This window comes from Haematobia irritans, chromosome 1 (assembly GCF_050003625.1).
Source record: "Haematobia irritans isolate KBUSLIRL chromosome 1, ASM5000362v1, whole genome shotgun sequence".
Classification (NCBI taxonomy): domain Eukaryota; kingdom Metazoa; phylum Arthropoda; class Insecta; order Diptera; family Muscidae; genus Haematobia; species Haematobia irritans.
Window position 1 is genome coordinate 50,037,042 of NC_134397.1, and position 25,055 is coordinate 50,062,096.

Here is a 25,055-nt window from a genome sequence, read left to right on the forward strand (position 1 = left end):
CTGTTTTAGGGTGTTAATTGCCAGAATTCACAGTGCATTCGCACTTTGAAATTTCTATTTGTTTAATGGCAACGGTTGATCTACACTCGAGACCTGCTGGCCATACGACACTTCGATCTACAAAGCAAACTCTGGGTCTCGTCTGATGTGCACTGTCTATGGATTTGTTATAGGTTCAGGTTGATCTGGTATATTTTACACATGGATATGGGCATCTTCACTCTGTATGTGTTACATTTTCTCCATTTAATTAGTATTATTAAATATTTAGAGCGCTTACAGTTATATTGCTTACAAAACAAAGAAAAAAAACAAATATGCTAAAGTTTATTTACAAAAATATAATAAAATAAAAAACAAACTTAAATGAAGTAGGATCATCTATGAATGATGCTCCTACTTCATACCAATGCGCTTTTATGTTTGGATTAGTTTTTTTTTTTTAGTTTATCATAGTCGTCTCCTATACTTCGGCGTATTCAATTTGGGTAGATGTGTTAAAATGTCACTGCTAATTATAAATTAATTAACTTCTTCCATTAAAAGTTAACATCTTTATCTTCTGTTCATTGGCATTTAAAATATTTTCAAAATATCAAAATATCTCCATATCATTGGATAAAATAACAAATCAAGTGGAAATGTAACATACAAATATTTTCATGGCTATTAAATGTTGTTAATAATAAAACTAAGAAAAATCAAAACAAAACCGGAATTTAATTTTGTTCCGATTATAAAGAAAAAGTGAAATTTTTCTTAATTAAAAAAGACATATCGGTCCATAATTATATATAGCCCCCATATAAACCGATCCTCAGATTTGACCTCCAGAGCCTATATGGATAAACATGCAAACAGTTATCCATATCGGTCCATAATTATATAGAGTCCCCATATAGTCCGAGAGAAGTTCACCAATGTGGTATCACATTGGTGTCTAAGTGAGCCTGATACATCGGGTTGCCACCTAACTTAACCTTGTCCGATCCCCAGATTTGACTTCCTGAGCCTATTGGAGAAGCAAAATTCATCCGATCCGGTTGAAATTTGGTACGTGGTGTTAGTATATGGTCTCTAACAACCATGCAAAAATTGGTTCATATCGGTCTATAATAATATATCGCCCCCTTATAAACCTTCCTCGATGTCAAATTTCATCCAATCTGGTTTAAATTTTGTATGTGGTGTTCATATATTGTCACTAAGAACCATGCCAAAATTGGCGCTCCCTACACTGAAAAAAATATTGACCTAATATGGAAGATTATGCAACTTAAATTTTAGGACTCGAAATTTACGCAGTGCCAAGGACAAAATTCTTTTAAATAATGACATTTGAATTACAAGAAAGTTTATAATCCTTGCTTCAATTTTTTTATTAAATTTAAGATACAAATCTTGAAATTTTGCGTCCCTCTGTAGAAGTTGTAGATCTTTGAAGTAAGGCAAATGTTCCTTAAAATAAAGAAAACATTTTTAATTTATAGAAATCGTCTTTAACTCAACTGTCATATTGAATTTTTAAATTGAAGATAAAAATGCTTCAAATATAGGCTAAGACTTATTTTAAGGATTTGCATCTTTGGTTTAAAGTTTTTTTTTTTAGCATTAAGAAAACAGTTTTTACTTTGAAGTAATTTGGCATAATTTGGATTTTGAAACTGGAATTTGTTTGTACATGAATACCTTTATTAATTTACCTTTAATGGTAATTTTGTCATTCCGTTTGTAACACATTAAAATTTTAGTCTCAGACCACAGACATATTCTGGGTCCTGGTGAAATTCTGAGTCGATCTAGCGCTGACCGTCCGTCCGTCTGTTGAAATCACGCAATAAAATGTTGACAAAATTTTTCTATAGAAATAAAATGTTGACAACATTTTCTATAGAAAAAAAGTTGACAACATTTTCTATAGAAATAAAATTTGGACAACATTTTCTATAGAAAATACAGTTTTGCAAAATCAGATTTTTTGTTTGGTAGTTTTTTGATTAAATTTTCTCCAAATTTTGGTAGATTAGTTTTGGCTCTTGTAGGAGCAAATTTCATCCGATCTGGTTGAAATTTTGGTATCTGATGTTCATATATGGTCTCTAAAAACCATGCAATAATTTCTCCATATCCGCCAATAATTATATACAGCCCCCATGTAAACCGATCCCCAGGTTTGGAGGTGCAAATTTCATACGATCCGTTTTAAATTGGATATGTGGTGTTAATATAATAACAACCATGCAAAAATTAGTCCAAGTCGTGTATAATTATATATAGTCCTTATATAAACCGATCCCCAGATTTGATTTCCAGCGCTTCCTGTAGGGGGGAAATTTCATCCGATCCGGTTTAAATTTAGCCCTTTAATAACCGCACGAAAATTAGTTCATATAGTTTCATAATTATTTATAGTCTCCTCGAATATAAATCGATCAAGAACTTCATTGTTTTATGTAGGTAATTAATATGCCTCCATATGGCTTAAGACAACCCACGTTATTCGATTGTATAAGGACGTCTTCAGTAGAACTTTCTACCATGGTGGAGGGTACATAAGATTCGGCCTGGATCTTAGGGCTGTATATACATGTTAATGTTGGGTAGATTTTGCAAAATATTCCTCTCCAATGAAGAGGTACTTCCCAATTTTATTTTCTATAGAAATAAAATTTTGACAAAATTTTCTATAAAAATTAGAATTTGAACAAAATTTTCTATAGAAAGAAAATTTGGACAAACTTTTGTACAAAAATGAAAACTTTGACAAATTTTTCAACAGAAATAAAATATTGACAATATTTTTTATAGAAATACAATTTTGACAAAATTTTCTATAGAAATACAATTATGACAAAATTTTCTACAGAAATAAAATTTTTACAAACTTTTCTATAAAAATTAAAATTTGGACAAAATTTTCTATAGAAATAAAATTTTGACAAACTTTTCTATAAAAATTAAAATTTGGACAAAATTTTCTATAGAAATACAATTATGACAAAATTTTCTACAGAAATAAAATTTTGACAAAATTTTCTATAGAAATACAATTATGACGAAATTTTCTACAGAAATAAAATTTTGACATTTTCTATAGAAAAAAATGTTCACAAAATTTTGATAAACTTTTCTATAAAAATTAACATTTGGAAAAAATTTTCTATAGAAATAAAATTTTGACAAAATTTTCTATAGAAATACAATGTTGACAAAATTTTCTATAGAAATACAATTATGACAAAATTTTCTAAAGAAATAAAATGTTGACATTTTCTATAGAAAAAAATGTTCACAAAATTTTCTATAGAAATAAAATTTTGACAAAATTTTCTATAGAAATACAATTTTGACAAAATTGTCTACAGATATAACATTTTGACATTTTCTATAGAAATAAAATTTGGACAAAATTTTCTACAGAATTAAAATTTTGACAAAATTTTCTATAGAAATTCAATTTTGACAAAATTTTCTATAGAAATAAAATTTTGACAAAATTTTCTACAGAAATAAAATTTTGACATTTTCTATAGAGAAAAAATGTTAACAAAATTTTCTATAGAAAAAAATTTTCAGAAAATTTTCTACAGAAAAAAATTTTCACAAAATTTTCTATATTTTGACAAAATTTTCTATAGAAATAAAATTTTGAGAAAATTTTCTATAGAAATAAATGTTTGACAAAATTTTCTATAGAAATAAAATTTTGACAAAATTTTATATAGAAATAAAATTTTGACAATTTTCTAAAGAAATATAATTTTGACAAAATTTTCTATAGAAATAAAATTTTGAGAAAATTTTCTATAGAAATAAAATGTTGACAAAATTTTCTATAAAAATTAGAATTTGAACAAAATTTTCTATAGAAAGAAAATTTGGACAAACTTTTGTACAAAAATGAAAACTTTGACAAATTTTTCAACAGAAATAAAATATTGACAATATTTTTTATAGAAATACAATTTTGACAAAATTTTCTATAGAAATACAATTATGACAAAATTTTCTACAGAAATAAAATTTTTACAAACTTTTCTATAAAAATTAAAATTTGGACAAAATTTTCTATAGAAATAAAATTTTGACTAACTTTTCTATAAAAATTAAAATTTGGACACAATTTTCTATAGAAATACAATTATGACAAAATTTTCTACAGAACTAAAATTTTGACAAAATTTTCTATAGAAATACAATTATGACGAAATTTTCTACAGAAATAAAATTTTGACATTTTCTATAGAAAAAAATGTTCACAAAATTTTGATAAACTTTTCTATAAAAATTAACATTTGGAAAAAATTTTCTATAGAAATAAAATTTTGACAAAATTTTCTATAGAAATACAATGTTGACAAAATTTTCTATAGAAATACAATTATGACAAAATTTTCTAAAGAAATAAAATGTTGACATTTTCTATAGAAAAAAATGTTCACAAAATTTTCTATAGAAATAAAATTTTGACAAAATTTTCTATAGAAATACAATTTTGACAAAATTGTCTACAGATATAACATTTTGACATTTTCTATAGAAATAAAATTTGGACAAAATTTTCTACAGAATTAAAATTTTGACAAAATTTTCTATAGAAATTCAATTTTGACAAAATTTTCTATAGAAATAAAATTTTGACAAAATTTTCTACAGAAATAAAATTTTGACATTTTCTATAGAGAAAAAATGTTAACAAAATTTTCTATAGAAACAAATTTTCAGAAAATTTTCTACAGAAAAAAATTTTCACAAAATTTTCTATATTTTGACAAAATTTTCTATAGAAATAAAATTTTGAGAAAATTTTCTATAGAAATAAAATTTTGACAAAATTTTCTATAGAAATAAAATTTTGACAAAATTTTATATAGAAATAAAATTTTGACAATTTTCTATAGAAATACAATTTTCACAAAATTTTTTATAGAAATAAAATTTTCACAAAATTTTCTATAGAAATAAAATTTTGACAAAATTTTCTATAGAAATAAAATTTTCTATAAAAATAAAATGTTGACAACATTTTCTAAGAAATAAAATTTTGACAAAATTTTCTATAGAAATAAAATTTTGACAAAATTTTCTATAGAAAAAATTTTTCACAAAATTTTCTATAGAAATAAAATTTTGACAAAATTTTCTATAGAAATAAATTTTTGACAACATTTTCTGTAGATATAAAATTTTGCAAAATAAGGTTTTTTGTTTGATAGTTGTTTGGTAAAAATTTCTCCAAATTTTGGTAGATTTTTTTGGCTCGAGTGGCAACCGTGCTTTGGATTCGAAAAAAAAAAACTTTTTTGCGTGTAATGTTTATTAGGGTATCATACAGTTGCCAGATTTTAGCATATTCACACTTTTTGTTTAAAATAGATCACTCCCTCTAACCTCTGAAATATTCCATAGAATTATTCAAGTGTGAGTTTTTAACAAGTACCCTATGATCATCATTATCATCTTCATAGTTGACAAATTGCTACTGTCACAACTTATCATTTGTCGGCAATAAATGCCGAAAGACAGACAAACAGAAGGACAGACGAACGAAAAGAACAACAAAAAGCCAACCAAGGAAAATCTCAAGATTTTATGTCATCAGCCATGGGGAAGGGAGTGGACTATGACAGTTCCACAAATGGATAGACTGGCATCCACCAGATAGTGTTTTTTTTTCAATTCATCCGATGAAATAGATGTACCATATTATATGTGTTCACTCACACATCGACACACCCAATGTGTTAGCCTAGAAGGGGGGTGTTGTTGGCTTCTTGACAATGACAAGACGTACAACAAATTTTGTATTCAATAATTTAGGTGCGTCAACAATTTAGAAAGAACACAACGAAACGAAAAAAAAACAAATCTTGGCTAGTTGATATACGTTGGTTTTGATTTGTATTATGACATTGTGTGCATGCACATGCGCAACTCCTTGTTTTATTGCTATGACTGCTGTTGCTATTGCTTTGTAATGGTAAAATGTCTGCTACTTATCACTTGTCTTACACCGAAACGTATTGAATGAAAGACAGTGAACAATGGAATGACGAGGACGGACAGACAGAGCCAACCTGGTGACAAGTTTAATCTACGATGTATCTCTTTTGAAAAGCCAATGCCTCTTGGTAATTGAAAGCAGAAAACATTTAAAAATCATTCATCCATAATTTTGTTCTTTGCTTGATATGAACATAATGTTAATACCTCTAAGAAGAGTTGATAAAAGGATTTATTTGGCTTTGGATTGGTTATGCTGAGTTAAGCGCCATCTAGCTTTTCTGGGAAATTGGGTATTATGTGATTAGTGAATTATGACACCATCCCAAATCGGGGGATAGAGTGATGCTCACGTTTTCTATGAAAATAGATTTTAATAAAATTATGGGTGAGAAAGAGATTGATTTTATAAAGACTTTAGAATAATTTTGGACACCAAAAAAAATGTCTAAAAATCAAAATCCGCACTTTAATTTTGTCCACACGGCAGCGGTATAATTTGACAGATTCTAATCCTATGGACTTTTCTATAAAGGGCCATTTTAGATGGGATGGAGGAGGAAAATGGATGCGTTGAAGAAAGCCATTGCAGGACATTGCAGATCACATTCCTACAGCTTCTGGCTAGTTTTTGACCGATTCAAAGCAATAGTAAAAGGTAGTCATATAGAGAAAGTATTCTGAAATTTTGATTATATTAAAAAATTTGTGTCATTTGAATAATAAGAAAGAGATTCATGCAAACCTTTATTCTTATGAATTGGTTACATTTTGTAACAATTGTCCCGTATATTATTTTTGTCTGATTTACCCAAATTCAACAAAAGCGATACAATTTCGACCTCCAGCGGACGGACTTGTCCGTCATCTCACGCCGAAAAAAAAGTAATCTATTTTATAGGAAGAATTAACTAACTCGAAAATTAAACTAAATTGTACTCCACATTTTCAGATTTGCACAAAGCATTTTTAAAACCAAGAAAATATAGTGCAATGTTGTACTTTTAAACTGCTGTCCATGAAATTAAACCCTCTCATAGAAGAAACAAGTATATACAGCAGTAAGTTCGGCCGGGCCGAATCTTAAATACCCAGCACCATGAATCAAATATAATAGTTTCCTTTGAAAATTTCAGGGTGGTTTGATGACAGATATTTTCTCAAGCAGATCAGTTCAACCAGAACGCTTCCCGAAGATAAATATAAAAATTTTACCTATGAAGACTAGATCAGATTGTGCATTTATAAGAACCATTTTTTGTTTGAGTTTTAGAGGAATCACAAACATCTCTTGTAAGTGTGCAAAAAAATTATGAAATAACGCCTCGATTTGAAATCTAAAATCTGTAGATTTTCACCCCCATTATTTAAATGATAAAAGAAGTAAAATCTGGAAATTTTACATTCAGTTTCAAGCAATTTTCATGATATCTGCACCTTCTATACCCTCAAGAAGTGAAATCGGTCTATATGGAGGCCTTACCAAACGGACCGATAAAAAGTAAATCATATACACTTTTTTTGTGGGTTTAAAATACCAATATATTTTCAATTTGTGGCAAATCGGATAAAAACTACAATTTGTAGAAACCCTAGGAGTTAAATCGGGAGATCGGTCTAATGCGGGTTATGCCAAAAACATGGAGGGATACACACAATATTCAGCACATCTAATTGTAGTTCTAGAATCTAGACCCCAAATCGGAGGGCTGGTTTATAAGGGGGCTATATCGAAAACTGTACCGATACACAATATATTCGGCACACCTTTTTATGGTCCTAGAATACCTCTAGATATCTAATGTCAAGCAAATTGGGTAAAAACTGGATTCTAGAAGCCTAAGAAGTAAAATCGGGAGATCGGTCTATATGGGGCCTATATCAAAACATGGACCGCTACTCAGAATTTTCGACACACCTCTTTATGATCCTAGAATACCTCTAGATATCCAATTTCAGGCAAATTGGATAAAAACTACGGTTTCTATAAGCTCAAGAAGTACAATCGGCTATATGGGGGCTATACCAAAGCATGGCCCGATACTCGCCATTTTCGGCACACCTCTTTATGGTCCTAAAATGCCTCTAGATTTCCAATTTCAGGCAAATTGGATAAAAACTACGGTTTCTATAAGCCCAAGACCCCACATCGGGATATCAGTCTATAAGGAGGCTATACCAAAACTTGGACCGATACTCACCATTATTGGCATACCTCTTTATGGTCCTAAAATACCTCTAGATTTCTAATTTCTGGCAAATTGGATAAAAAATACAGTTTTTGGACGCCCTAGAAGCAAAATCCGGAAATCGGTCTATATAGGGGCTATACCGAAACATGGACCGAAAGGCACAATTTTCGGCACACTCTTTGATGATCCTTAAACACCTCAAGATTTCCAATTTCAGGCAAATTGGAACAAACTGCGGGTTTTCAAAGCCCAGATCCCAAATCGGTAGGTCGGTTTATATGGGGACTATATCAAAACTTGGACCGATATAGGCCATTTTCGAACTTGAACTGCTTGCAAACAAAACACAAATCTGTGCCAAATTTCAGGACGATAGCGCCATTACAACAGACAGACAGACGGACATGCTTATATCGTCTTAGAAATTCTCCCTGATCAAGAATATATATACTTTATATAGTCGGAAATCGTTATTTCGATGTGTTACAAACGGCATGACAAACTTATTACACCCTCGTCACCATTCTATGGTGGTGGGTATAAAAATGAACTGAAAGTAAGGAATAAAATCTTTGGCGCCAAATCCTGACCACACAAACAAAAATTCTGATTCAATTACGAAATTAATTGATCCAATTAATTTTTAATTGAAATGTCTTCAATCACGAAAATGATAGTATCAATCACAGTTTTAATTGGGCATAGAAAAAATTCTTGATTAAAAATTAATTGATTTCATTAGCAAATTTCAATTAATTTTTTAACATTATTTTTTTAGGAATCATACGAAAATGTTCTTTTGCTTCAGTTCATATTGAACTTATGTATAAGGTCATTGAACTTTATGGCCACGTTTAGTTCATAAAATTATTGAGACATACTTACAGAAAGTAAAATTTCAGTAAACTATGGAAAATTTCGAAAAAAAAAATAGTAGAGTTTAACTACAAAAAATTTTTTTTTTTGCAATAAAAATAAGTTAAATTTAACGTTAGTTTAATTATGGATTTTTTTCTGTGTGGATTTAAACATGTGAGGTCGAAAGTAAATAGCAGTGGAGTGTATGGGTGTTCGAAAATGAGCCAAATCCAACAAAAGTTGCACGCGCACGAAGAACGTCTAAGCAAATGATCGTCCGTATTCGGAAAAACTGAACAATCGTACTACTAGAACAGAACAGTCAATTCTGTGTGGTACACAACCATTTGTTTGCCAGTTGTCTTTCAAAAAATTTGGAAAACCAATCGCCGAGGACGAATCATTCTTCACCACAACAATGCGAGCTCTCTCACATCGTATCAACGAATTATATTTTTTGACTTCTTACTGTTCCCGTAGTAAAAAAATATAAAATGAGAGGTCAACAATAAAGCGATTTTGGGTGACTAATATTTGTTTTTGTTCTCTAATCCATAAAATCCAACCCTCGAAATCAATGGTGTTCATATCGAGCAAGATTGAATTGAATTTCACTCATTTATGTGATTCATTTGAATTGGTTACACTTCGTGTTTTCTATGCTATATATTAATTTTGTCTGCTTTTTCCAAATTCAGCAGCATTTGTTTCCGTATCAAAAATCTACTTCATTATCAAATGTAAGAAAATGTCGACGTCTGACAGACGGGCATGTACGTCATCTCAAGATGTGATTCTGAGTCAATCGGCAATATTTAATATTGGTCCTGAAACCGATTCGTGTTAATTAACCTATATATAAAGTTGGTCCGATTTTCCCATATTCAGCAGATTTTGTTCTCATTCCAAAAAATTACCGCAGTTCAACGGACGGATGTTCCCATCATCTCAGAAGGTGAAGTCAATCGGCATATTTAATATGGATCCTGGCAGCGATAGGTTATGGTTATGGTTGTCGCCTTCCATGAAAATCAGACCTATTATATCCTTTTCCCATGTTGCCCCATGTTATACAATATTATAAAGCGAAATCCAACTGAGACGAATTCCCACCGTCTTTTGATCATACGCTTCAAAAATCTTACCATATATATCATTTGGATATGGAAAAATCTTGAATTATATTTCTGCCAGAGCAATCTTTTCTTTGTGTGATTATGGCCACAACTTCTGTGTGTGTGTGTGTGTGGTAGGGGAGCAAGCAACATCTTAGGGCGTGTGGGATAAAATGACAAGAATCTAATTCAATTTTCCCTTGGTATTCTTTTCGAAAGCTGATTCTTTTACGGTTTTCTTTTTGTGGCCCTAAAAAAAGACTGCTTTGCTCCTCTGTGGTTTTTGCTTCATTAAATGACCTTTGGGGAACAGCAGCAGCAGCTTGTAAGTTAAAATTTATCTAAACTTTTTAATCTCCTGTGAAGAGGATGAAATGGACTAAGACAAAGCGTCGTCATCGTCACCATTGGTATCGCCTGCAATGGTCAGCCAAAAACGGCTGCGTGGTCATTGGCGATGCTGCGAAAATAAAACGTTTTAAGCCATTTTATTTTGTTCCAATTAATTAGTGCTTTTAATGCAATCCAATAAGTTAAGTTTCGCCAAACTGCCGCAAATGCAAAAGCAACACAAACTAAAATCTAAAAGAATCAATGAAAAAAAAAAACAAACACTACTCTTTACCCAATGCAAAGCAATTCTTTGAAGCATTTTGTTTCTAAAATTAAGGAAGACTTAACCAAAAAGCAAAGAGAGCAAAATAGCAATTTTGAAGGCTGACTGGATAGTTAGCCTACCCGGTGAAACATTCAAAATTCTATTTCCAGGCTAAAACTGTTGTATGTTTTCTTCTTTTCCTCTGATATTGATTTGGATAATGGGCCAGTTGTTGGACCAATGAGGATAATGATGAGGAGTAGGATGATGTTGTTGATGACGTTGCTATGTTAGCAAATTTTACACCAAATTTCACAAAAGTCCCACACTATCTATAGAACGCTAAAACAGTGGGCGATTTTTATACCCTCCACCATAGGATGGAGGTATATTAACTTTGTCATTCCGTCTGTAACACATCGAAATATTGCTCTAAGACCCCATAAAGTACCCCATATCTGGGTCGTGGTGAAATTCTGAGTCGATCTGAGCATGTCCGTCCGTCCGTCCGTCTGTTGAAATCACGCTAACTTCCGAACGAAACAAGCTAACGACTTGAAACTTGTCACAAGTAGTTGTTATTGATGTAGGTCGGATGGTATTGCAAATGGGCCATATCGGTCCACTTTTACGTATAGCCCCCATATAAACGATCTGGCTGAAATTTGGTACATGGTGTTAGTATATGGTCCCTAACAATCATGCAAAAATTGGTCCATATCGATCCATAATTACATATAGCCCCCATATAAACCGATCCCCCGATTTGGCTTGCGGAGCCTCTAAGAGAACCAAATTTCATCCGATCCGGCTGAAATTTGGTACGTGGTGTTGGTATCTAATGACCATGCAAAAATTGGTCCACATCGGCCCATAATTATATATAGCCCCCATATAAACCGATCCCCAGATTTTAACTCTGGAGCCTCTTAGAGGAGCAAAAGCCATCCGATCCGACTGAAATTTGGTACGTGATGTTAGTATATTGTCTCTAACAACCATGCCAAAATTGGTCCATATCGGTCTACAATTATATATAGCCCCCATATAAATCAATCCGCAGATTTGTCCTCCGGAGCCTCTTGGAGGAGCTAAATTCATCCGATCCGGTTGATATTTGGAACATGGTGTTATTATATGATCTTTAACAACCGTGCCAGAATTGGTTCATATCGGTCCATAATTCTATATAGCCCCCATATAAAACGTTCTCCAGACTTGACCTCCGGAGCCTCTTGGAGGAGCAAATTTCGTTCGGAAGTTAGATTTCAACAGACGGACGGACGGACGGACGGACGGACATGCTTAGATCGACTCAGAATTTCACCACGACCCAGAATATATATACTTTATGGGGTCTTAGAGCAATATTTCGATGTGTTACAAACGGAATGACAAAGTTAATATACCCCCATCCTATGATGGAGGGTATAAAAACATTAAATAGTTTAATCAATGCATGTCACAGATATTGATTAATAGTGTCAATACACCAATTTTATTTGGAAAAATCGAATTTAAAATAACAAAATTTGATGCAAAATGTATTTGTTTAATTTTTATTAGTTCAAATTCAATTTATTAAAATTTTAATTTTATTACACCTAAATCAGTTATTTTTTTAATTGACCGAATTAAAAATCAAAATTCAATTAATATATAAAACTGAATTAATTAAAATTTTTATTATTTTTTCAGAAATATTAATTAGTATTTAAGCTAAGCTTCAGTTAATAACTACATTTTGTAAAAAGTCGAAGGGTGCATGCTGTTTTCATCTTCTGACATCTTTGGCAATTAAACCCGCCCATTTTGCTTGTTCACAAATGCTCCATTTACAATGACTTCTCATCGAAGAAAACCAAATTCGGTAACTGGCGTGCAACCAAGCTTACGAGAAAGTTTTCTACCACTGCGTCGTGGATTTCGATCAAATCTGTACTAAAAAAGTATGCCCGGTTCCAAATGTAAGACACAATTCTATTTTATATTAAGTTTTGCGTACTCGCTTCTAGGAAACTACGTTTAATTTATTCGTTTTTTTTCTGCTTTTGTCTTCATGTACTATCAGAGTCTTTTAAAATGGAAGTTATGTTTTGTTTCAAGTAAAAAAGTCTTTAAAACCAAGTGTTGGAAAAATGTCCTACACTCAAAAAAAAGTTTACTTGGATCCAAAGATTTTGACGTTCCCTTAAGGATTTTGGTATTGATTCCGAGCTAAAGATTCTTTAACATAAAGACATTTTTAGAGACCTATCTGGCTTTAGGATACAGATATAATTTATCGATTTTTCATTCTCTTTTCGGGGTATATTAATAAAGCTATACACGTACCAACAAATGGAAGTTTAACAAGTATATACGGCCGTAAGTTCGGCCAGGCCGAATCTTATGTACCCTGCACCATGGCACAGTGGTCGATGCTATATAGAGTTAGCGGCAAAAAATATTTCCAGTATAGGTACCATCGTGAAACTTCGATCACGGCTTTATAATTATGTCAAGGATTGATTGATGACGTTTTGGTATAGCCCCCCATATAGACCGATCTCCCGATTTTACTTCTTGGGCTTCTACACGCAGAGAAGAAACATGATTGTCACAATCATATTCGAAGAGCCAAATAATATGATAGGAGCTATTTTTGCGGCGACCATGTAACATTTTAACCTGCAACCATGTTGGCTCAGTGAACATGGTTCTAAGAAAAATGTAATTGTCCTCATCTAAAATGTTATTATATTGATAAAAAGAATTTTGTTTGAATGAAAAGACAATGGTAACGATTTAAAATGTTATTGTATTCATTAAAAATGTTTTTTTCTTAGTTAAAAGAACATGGTCACAACCTAAAATGTTTTGATCTTTATGAAAAAACTTTTTTCATAGTCGAAAAAAGGACGCCACTTGAAAAAAGAAAACACAAAATTAACTTTATTTGTTTGTTTTTATTTATTTATAAACTAATTCATTGTTTATTTGTATTTATAATGCCGTTCAAGCAAGCATCATATATTTTTACACACTCTATTTTATTTCAATTTCAACAATAAGTAATTATTCCATATTTACATCGTGCGCATCAAATGTACAAACGCAGACATCATGTAACTGCAAATAAAAATAAATGATACCATATAGCAAAATGCAGAACAAAAAACAGGTACATTTTTTCAATTACACTTTCCTTTTTTGTGTTCACATAAAACCACGTGCCACTTTTGAATAAATAAATTAACACAAAACACAGTAAATCCGTATTCTCCGTCCATTCCAAGAAACAATCAACACACGACTGACGCGCAAAATGAAAATCGTGGGTACCTGCTCAATGTTTTTATAAAATTCTTGTCGCTGCAAAAAAATTAAATGGTCACGAAAACAATGTACATGGTCTTTATGGCCATGTAATGGTTGTAGACATGTCTATACGTAAACTATAAAAATACTTTTTTCTCTGCAAAAAAGTAAAAAAATTGAATGGTCAGGTACATGATTTTCCTGACTATATAATGGTCTCAAATTCTATCATTTAAATAATAGAACATGTTTGCGGCATTTGAGAACCATTTAAATGCTTATTGCCAACATATATTTTTCTCCGCTCGAAAATTATTTTTACAAAGACAAAATACATGGTTTTCGCGACCATTACATACTCTAAATAAGCATTAAATGGATGCGGCAACCATGTCCAAACATGTTTATTCTGTGCGTGTATCGGTCCATGTATTTATATAGTCCCCATATAGACCGATATCCCGATTTTACTTCTTGGGCTTCTAGTAACATATTTTCTATCCGATTTGCCTTAAACTTTAAATACAGAGGTATTTTAGGACCACAAATAGGTGTGAAGAAAATTATGGTTATAGGTTCTTGTGTTGGTATATAAAGAAAGCAGCTGATTTTTATCATTTTGCAATCTTGAAATATTAACTAATAAACCACAACAAATCCCATTGGAGACTTCAGAGGGGAACACAACTAAAACTCTACATAAAATTTACATATAAGAACGAACGAACACGAAACAATGAGACTGACAAAAATTGATTTTATAACAAATTTAAAACAAGTTTTATACATTTTTTTTATTTTAAAATATAGTTAATACCATTTAGTTCAATATTCATTTCGATTTATTTCGATATAATTTTTCTTTCTTTTGTTTTATTTATTTAAAAGTGAACTTAATTTTATACTTTTTCACTCTTCAAAAACCAACTGCTTACTTGCTCTCTCTTTTGAAGCCGTTCTTAAAGAGTACAGATGGAATAAAACAAAAACAAATACACATTGTAAAACCTTGTTTGCATAAGAAACAGTGATGCTACACTTTTTGAAAATTTCTGACTTTAATTTTTTATTTTTGGCCAAAGGGATCGACAACTCTGCATGGATTGCATAGAAACTTGTACTAAAGACTGTCATCCACAATCGAATTACTTGGGTTGCTGTAATACTTGCCGATGGCAACGTCTTAACACCGTTGTTTTCTCAATTGTAAGTTAGTCCATACGGGGTAGGTTAGGTTAAGTTAGGTGGCAGCCCGATGTATCAGGCTCACTTAGACTATTCAGTCCATTGTAATACCACATTGGTGAACTTCTCTCTTATCACTAAGTGCTGCCCGATTCCATGTTAAGCTCGATGACAAGGGACCTCCTTTTTATAGCCGAGTGAAACCACTTAGAGAAGCTTTGAAACCCTCAGAAATGTCACCAGCATTACTGAGGTGGGATAATCCACCGCTAAAAAACGCTTTGGTGTTCGGTCGAAGCAGGAATCGAACCCATGACCTTATGTATGCAAGGCGGGCATGCTAACCATTATACCACGGTGGCTCACCTAGTCCATAAGCAAAAGATAGGCCGATTAAATACGTTTATAATTCAGTTTGGCAAAATTTTCTATAGAAATAAAATTTTGACAAAATTTTCTATTGAAATAAAATCTTGACAAAATTTTGTATAGTAATAAAATTTTGCCAAAATGTAATATAATAATAAAATTTTGACAAAATTTTCTATAGAAATTAAATTTTAGTAGATTATTTTTGGGGATCGGCTATATATAACTATAGACCGATATAGACCAATTTTGACATGTTTGTTAACGGCCATATACTAGCGCAATGTACTAAATTTCACCACGTACCACATTTCAACCGGATCGGATGAATTTTGCTCCTCCAAGTGCTCCGGAGGTCAAATCTGAGGATGGGTTTAAATGCGGGTTATATATAATTAAGACCGGTATGGACCAATTTTTGCATGGTTGTTAGAGACCATATACTAATACCACGTACCAAATTTCAACCGAATCGGATGAATTTTGCTCATCCATGAGGCTCCGCAAGCCAAATATGGGGATCGGTTTATATGGCGGCTATATATAATTATGGACCGATGTGGATCAATTTTTGCATGGTTGTTAGACCATATACTAACACCACGTACCAAATTTCAGCCGGATCGGACTGGAGTCGTATTTTAAAGCAAATCGTAGGAGTCGTATTTTAAGGCAAAAAATAAAGCAATCAAACTATCACTCTTGAATTCCATGACGAATAATTTTATTTCTGAAATTAATAGATCAAAAAGCTATTGTAAACAATAAAGTGAACTGTCACTGGAATAAATCTGTCAACTATCAGACGAGATGTTTAGAAATGATAGAAACCTGCACTTGGTATACATATCAGTCACACCTTATGGCATTATTTTGAATAAACAAAAATCGAATTTTGCTATGAACCGACCAAGGATCTTTCAATTGATCGTTACATACATATATATTTCCCATGTGGGAATGAGGAACTTCACTTTTATCATTGGATGCCGCCTAAGCTTCCTACTTTTTATTGCCCAAATCTATAGCATACGTCTTCAAAGTTTAACTTAGAATACTTATTCGAAACGCAGTATAATTTCACTTCGTTGTGAACCCACTGTGTTACAATTGCCGAGGAAGAAGAAAAGATCTCCTCTTACAATATTTTTGTATAGTAGTTTTCCGAAAAAAAGAGTACAAGTCTTTGCTGGTGGTGGCTTCTAAAAAAAATAAATCTCCCGGAAATATAAAGGCTAAAGTAAAAACAACACCAACGAATTCAGAAGTGTTGAAGGTAATGCGTTGCCTTCACTCTAGGTTTTTTAGTTGCTGTTTTAAAATAATCATAATACGCAGACTTTGTATATGCATACTATGATGTTTTATCTATGAACAATAGAGTGGGTTATAAAGTTCAATACATTTACAAGGGAATCTGACGATCTGCCGTTCGTCTGCTTAGTTCAAGTTATTTTTGGAACCGCTTGAAACATGATACAAAAAAATTATATTTTACGATTTGGCAATCAATTGAGCCATATTCAGAATTCAAATCTGGGATCGGTCTATATATGAAAGCTATGATTATACATGTAGTCAAATATATAATAATAGCTTTAATATATAGACTGATCCCAGATTTGTATTCTGCAGCGTGTTGAAGACTTATTCTTTATACGTTTTGTATTGCCCCATAGAAACTGATCGCTAGAACTTTCACATTGACAAATAAACCAAATGATAGACAACAGTTATGGATCATGTTTTTAAGGACACATTCACAAAATATATGGGTTAAAGCAATCGGGAAGAGCTTAAAACTTCTTGACCGTTATAGATTGGAATCTATGGAATACAATAAACCAATGTTGTCATACATTTCACCCATCCTAATGTTTTTTTTTGCACATTGTATGCTTTCTGTAGTCTAGCTTATATTGGTTTAAGCTACTTTGTTGTTTTGTGAGTCGTGTTTTTTTTTCTTCAACTTCTAGCACATATATTGTGAGAGGTGTGAAAATAAGCATTTATTATCGTCGAAGCAATTAAAATTGGTTTAAGCATTTAAATATAACAGAGGGAGCAACGAAACAACACATCTCAAGAATTCTACCCATGTTGAGATAAAATTCGTACCGGCGATTAGTAAAGAGGATTTTAAGAATTAAAATTTTATATCAGAAATCAGAAAGTTTAGCATGGCAAGCTCCAACTGATTTAAGCTCACTTTGTATTTTATTTAAGTGAGTTGTATTTTCATTAGTATTTATTCATTGGCTATAGAAAACAAATTTCAAAATAGTAACATTTTATTATAAATTGATTTTATCTTGAAATTGGCAATGCAATTTTTCTTGAAATATTAAATAATCAAATAAGAAAATATCTTAATTTGTTTAATCTAAAATCTCGACGATAGTTTTGCATATGAATAAAATTAATATGCGTTTATTCAAGATAAAATAAATCAAAAGCATTGGTATGACTTATACCATATCAGATTTGCACGCTTAATGGCACTCTTAAATAAAATAAATTTGCTGAAAAATGAATGGTCTCTTAATCATGTTTGTCGCTTAAGTCTTTTGTTTTTGGTTATTTGTATTCACAACGGCAGCAGGCGTTAGATTCATATCAAAAGTGTTTAGTTGCAAACTTTAGACCATATCATAAATAAATGCTGCCAAAGTAAATGGCACTTTGCCAAATTTTGGTTTGAAATTAAAATTCAATTAATTGGATTTGGATAATTTAAATGGCAAATTGATTTGGGGGGAATTTTTCAAAAACGAATATTTTAGAGATTTTTTCGTTTTATTTTTCTTTTGAGGATGCTTCAAGGTAAACCTTGACATTCGTAGTTGCTTACGACTCCATGGACAAAATTAAATAATTGAAGAACTTGTAATTAGTTCGAACCTTGATCTACGTTAAAACCCATTTTTCTTATTTAAACGAGACCTTTTCGCAGAATTCCGCTTGCCAACGCAGCAACGACTAAGATGCCAAGTTCCAAAGAGCTGGCGGTTAGGTTGAAAACTCCAACACAAACACATGATGGAAACATGGCCTCTGTATTTCTGCAAATTGAACCCATTATTGTGGCGTTTGCACTTTTTTTTCATTGCATTGCATTGAAAAGTTTATTTTGAAGTGGGTTTTTTTCTCTTGCCGTTGTGCTTAGGCTGTGCTGTTTTCCTTGATTTTTTTTTGTTTGCTCTCTATCTCTCTTCAGCTTTCAACTTAGCTCAAATCTTGATAAGCATTAGTAAAAATCCCTCCACACAAGCCACACAAACAGCCTTAACCAGCAAGCCAGAGCTTGAGACGAAACAAAAAAAGTTATTTGAGCTACAAAAAAGACAAAAAAAAAACACCAAGAACATAACAACCGTCCAGAAACACTATCAGATATTTCTTCAAGTGAGCCTTGCAGTTTGGTGCAAATATTGTCAGTAAATTCAACACATTTTCCACATTGAATCCTCAGCGTTTAAAATAAACCAACCAACAATCGAAACTAAATAGATATAAGGTGCTTAGTGAGTAAATAACCAGGTTTTGAAGAAAAACTTTTGAGAAGTTAAAACTACGACCAATAAGAAAATCCCCCCCCCCAAAAAAATCAGCTACTTTTAAGCATTTTGGAAAACTGTTAAGAGAAAATGTTGTTTTACATTACTTAGCTTGTTATTGTAGTATTGTTTTTATTTGTATATGTATGTGTTTCTTTTTCATTTGAAAAATGTTGTTGAATACGAGAGTGTGCAAAACAAAAGACTTAAGCAACAAACATGGTTTTTAATTCATTCAATTGCAATTGAAGGTTAAAGTTTGCAAATTCTGTTGGTTTTTTTTTTTTTTTGCTAAAAACAATAATAAAATTTGCAATATGAATATCATTCATATATAAAAAAAAAGCCTTCAACATTTTAGACAATGCAATAAAAATTTACTTTTAATTACTCAAGTTAATCAAAGACACCATTTTGTTTAGTTTCATAAATGGTTTTCAAATTTGTTGTTATATATTTTTGACCTTCTCCCATAACCGGCTATGCTTTTCAACAGCACACTTTTCTACACCCACAACTGAAATGATGTTGATGCTGTAATGGATAAAACATGTAAGAAAAAATTCAACTCCCATACATATGACCTTAAAGGCTACAAATTTCAATCACAAATAAATGAAATTTATCACAGAATTTAGTGCATATATTCGGGGGCCACAATGAGAGAAGATTGTAAAGTTCAGACAAATCGGCATGATGAAATACTCCTTCTGGACTCTGCGAAGTATTTTCTGTTTTCCGTACAATATCTTAAGGCTGCATCGCAATAGACGGACGGATTTCACTGTGCCATCACAGAACTTTAATTTCTTTATGTTGGTCTTGGCACTTGGCCATGTAAGGATATATGGTCTGACGAGGACGAGGCGGGAGATATGAGTCAGTTAATTAACATGATGAAAGCGTACTTTTTCTTTCCCAAATGGGGTCATTTTTTTCTCTTCCATTCAGGTTCGAAAAATTCAATATAGATCCAAATTTTATTCAATGCCTAAAATTATTTGCTCTAAAAGCCCAATCTGATAAATGTGAGGGACTTGCCAGAAACACACCCAGTTCTTATTCATTCTAATTTTCATTCCAACAAAAATCTCTTTTAAAGAATCTCAAATATCTCAAAATATTCCCACGAAACCTAAAACAACCCGCAACCACCACAAGCTAAACATTTTCTCCAACAATATTGTCAATCTGGCTTACCTTGTGAACATGGCCGAATGTTGTTGCTGCTGTTGCTGTTGTCCATGAGACTGTGACTGTTGTGACTGCTGTTGTTGTTGATGTTGCTGCTGGATTTGTTGTTGAAATTGTTGTGGTGGCTGGTGTGGATGCTGCTGCTGTTGTTGATGGTGTTGCTGTTGATGATGATGTTGATGCTGATGTTGCTGTTGCTGTAACGAATAGCACAAAATGAAATTTGAAAATACATGTTTCGAATCGATATATGACGTAACATATATCATTTGCAACATGTTGCCCGTTCAGCAATGCCATATTTTCATAAATCTATCAGAGGACAGAGCTATGAAAATTTTCTATAGAAAATTTTCTCAAAATTTTATTTCTATAGAAAATTTATCAAAATTTTATTTCTATAGAAATTTTCTCAAAATTTTATTTCTATGGAAAATTTTCTCAAAATTTCATTTCTACAGAAAATTTTCTCAAAATTTTATTTCTATGGAAAATGTTCCCAAAATTTTATTTCTAAAGAAAATATTCTCAAAATTTTATTTCTTTAGAAAATTTTGTCAAAATTTTATTTCCATAGAAATTTTTCTCAAACTTTTATTTCTATGGAAAATTTTCTCAAAATTTTATTTCTATGGAAAATTTTCTTAAAATTTTATTTCTGGAAAATTTTCTCAAAAAATTTTTTTTCTTTGGAAAATTTTATTTCTATAGAAAATTTTCTCAAAATTTTATTTCTATAGAAAATTTTCTCAAAATTTTATTTCTATGGAAAATTTTGTCAAAATTTTATTTCCATAGAAAATTTTCTCAAAAATTTTGTTTATGGAAAATTTTCTCAAAATTTTATTTGTATAGAAAATTTTCTCACAATTTTATTTCTGGAAAATTTTTTAAATTGTTTTTCTGTGGAAAATTTTCTCAAATTTTTATTTCTATGGAAAATTTTCTCAAAATTTTATTTCTATAGAAAATTTTCTCAAAATTTATTTGTATAGAAAATTTTCTAATTATACAATTATTTTTCGAGCTTTATGGACAGATATAGATTAAGGAACATGGTTAATAGAGCCATTGAAAAGAAAACGCCAGATACCAATCTATACACGCCTGGACTGTACATGTTTCGGTTCGGGCGAATGAACCTTTCCACAGCCTTTAGTATAGATCTGGCTGGGAGAGATAACTCAATTTTGGGCCCTTTATGCTAACTCCTTATGGAGAAAACATTTGGGAAATTTCCTCTTACAAATTGAATCATCTTTTCTCCCACTGTACATCATCTTTTCATATAACTTACAAGTCCCTTAATCTTATTTTTATTTCGTTTTGTTACATAGTAATGCAACAACACGAAATTTATTTTTAGAAAGCTAATTTGTTAGAATTCACCTAAGTGGTGAACAGTCGAACAATGCTTATTGTTTCTACAGTCAACTACAACATATGACAATTAACAGAAACTGGTTTCCAGGATACAACAACAATTCTAACGCGTACATTAGTCGTGTTTTTCCTAGTTTTACGACGGGCTCATCGTTGCTTATTATATTACATGTTAGCCTGATACCGAAACAGGCAATTGACGTCCAAATGCATTATATCTAATTATACAATTATTTTTCGAGCTTTATGGACAGATATAGATTAAGGAACATGGTTAATAGAGCCATTGAAAAGAAAACGCCAGATACCAATCTATACACGCCTGGACTGTACATGTTTCGGTTCGGGCGAATGAACCTTTCCACAGCCTTTAGTATAGATCTGGCTGGGAGAGATAACTCAATTTTGGGCCCTTTATGCTAACTCCTTATTAAGAAAACATTTGGGAAATTTCCTCTTACAAATTGAATCATCTTTTCTCCCACTGTACATCATCTTTTCATATAACTTACAAGTCCCTTAATCTTATTTTTATTTCGTTTTGTTACATAGTAATGCAACAACACGAAATTTATTTTTAGAAAGCTAATTTGTTAGAATTCACCTAAGTGGTGAACAGTCGAACAATGCTTATTGTTTCTACAGTCAACTACAACATATGACAATTAACAGAAACTGGTTTCCAGGATACCACAACAATTCTAACGCGTACATTAGTCGTGTTTTTCCTAGTTTTACGACGGGCTCATCGTTGCTTATTATATTACATGTTAGCCTGATACCGAAACAGGCAATTGACGTCCAAATGCATTATATCTAATTATACAATTATTTTTCGAGCTTTTTGGACAGATATAGATTTTCTCAAAATTTTATTTCTATAGAAAATTTTCTCAAAATTTTATTTCTTTGGAAAATTTTCTCAAAATTTTATTACCATAGAAAATTTTTCTCAAAATTTTATTTCTATAGAAAATTTTCCCAAATTTTTATTTCTATAGAAAATGTTCTCAAAATTTTATTTCTATAGAAAATTTTCTCAAAATTGTATTTCTATGGAAAATTTTCTCAAAATTTTATTTTTAAAGAAAATATTCTGAAAATTTTATTTCTTTGGAAAATTTTCTCAAAATTTTATTTGTATAGAAAATTTTCTCACAATTTTATTTCTGGAAAATTTTCTCAAATTGTTTTTCTGTGGAAAATTTTCTCAAAATTTTATTACTATAGAAAATTTTGTCAAAATTTTATTTCTATAGAAAATTTTGTCAATTTTTTATTCTATAGAAAATTTTATCAACATTGTATTTCTATGGAAAATTTTCTCAAAATTTCATTTCTATTGAAAATTTTCTCAAAATTTTATTTCTATGGAAAATTTTCTCAAATTTTTATTTCTATGGAAAATTTTCTCAAAATTTTATTTCTATGGAAAATTTTCTCAAAATTTTTTTGGATAGAAAATTTTCTCCAAATTTTATTTCTATAGAAAATTTTCTCTAAATTTTATTTCTTTGGAAACTTTTCTCAATTTTCTTTTATTTCTATAGAAAATTTCCTCAAATTTTTATTTCTATAGAAAATGTTTTCAAAATTTTATTTCTATAGAAAATTTTCTCAAAATTTTATTTCTATAGAAAGTTTTCTCACGATTTTATTTCTGGAAAATTTTCTCAAAATTATATTTCTTTGGAAAATTTTCTCAAAATGTTATTTCTGTAGAAATTTTTCTCACAATTTTATTTCTATCGAAAATTTTCTCAAAATTTTATTTCTATAGAAAATTTTGCCAAATTTTATTTCTATAGAAAATTTTGTCAAAATTTTATTTCTATAGAAAATTTTCTCACAATTTTATTTCTATAGAAAATTTTCTCAAAATTTTATTTCTATAGACAATTTTGTCAAAATTTTATTTCTAAAGAAAATATTCTCAAAATTTTATTTCTTTGGAAAATTTTCTCAAAATTTTATTACTATAGACAATTTTTCTCAAAATTTTATTTCTATAGAAAATCTTGTCAAAATTTTTTTTCTATAGAAAATCTTGTGAAAATTTTATTTCTATAGAAAATTTTCTCAAAATTTTATTTCTATAGAAAATTTTCTCAAAATTTTATTTCTATGGAAAATTTTCTCAAAATTTTATTTCTTTGAAAAATTTTCTCACAATTTTATTTCTATAGAAAATTTTCTCAAAATTTTATTTCTAAAGAAAATTTTGACAAAATTTTATTTCTTTATAAAATTTTGTCAAAATTTTATTTCTATAGAAAATTTTCTCAACATTTTATTTCTATATTCTATAGAATCTTGTCAAAATTTTTTTTCTATAGAAAATCTTGTGAAAATGTTATTTCTTTGGAAAATTTTCTCAAAATGTTATTTCTGTAGAAATTTTTCTCACAATTTTATTTCTATCGAAAATTTTCTCAAAATTTTATTTCTATGGAAAATTTTCTCAAAATTTTATTCCTTTGAAAAATTTTCTCACAATTTTATTTCTATAAAAAATTTTCTCAAGATTTTATTTCTATACAAAATTTTGTCAAAATTTTATTTCTAAAGAAAATATTCTCAAAATGTTATTTCTATAGAAAATGTTCTCAAAATTTTATATCTATAGAACATTTTCTCAAAATGTTATTTCTATAGAAAAATTTCTCAAAATTTTATTTCTAAAGAAAATATTCTCAAAATTTTATTTGTTTGGAAAATTTTTCTCAAAATTTTATTTCTATAGAAAATCTTGTCAAAATTGTATTTCTATAGAAAATCTTGTGAAAAATTTATTTCTATAGAAAATTTTCTCAAAATTGTATTTCTATAGAAAAGTTTCTCAAAATTTTATTTCTATAGAAAATTTTCTCAAAATTTTATTTCTTTGGAAAATTTTGTCAAAATTTTATTTCTACAAAAAAATGGTCAAAAGTTTATTTTTATAGAAAATTTTGTCAACATCGTATTTCTATAAAAAATTTTTTCAAAATTTTTTTTCCACATAGCAAAATTTAACAAAAACATCAAGAATTCTACCAATCTACCAAACAGTAAAAAATCTATCATTTTTGGTAGAATTCTACCAACTGTGGCAACCGTGGATGTAACTCTTGTTACAATAATCGCAAAACTCTACTTTTCCAAAAACGAAAATCGACTATGTCAAATTTTTAGAAAAATTAAAAAGTTTAAAAGTTTATATTTACTTCCCAATTTTAATTTAAAGTCGAATAATCGACTTTCCGATTCCCATTACAAACAATCCTTAATAGTTCCCAACCTATAATCACTCTGTTGCTAA

The 25,055-nt window shown here is 30.3% G+C and overlaps 1 protein-coding gene across 1 annotated transcript in view; it reads right to left on the minus strand.

Annotated features, from left to right (window-relative positions):
• dysf (neuronal PAS domain protein dysfusion) overlaps positions 1 to 25,055 on the minus strand; it is a 163,595-nt gene that overhangs the window by 107,520 nt on the left and 31,020 nt on the right. The window contains exon 3 of the mRNA XM_075290300.1: positions 20,378 to 20,568. Coding sequence (XP_075146415.1) covers positions 20,378 to 20,568 — 191 coding nt within the window. The remainder of the gene's footprint in view (positions 1 to 20,377; positions 20,569 to 25,055) is intronic.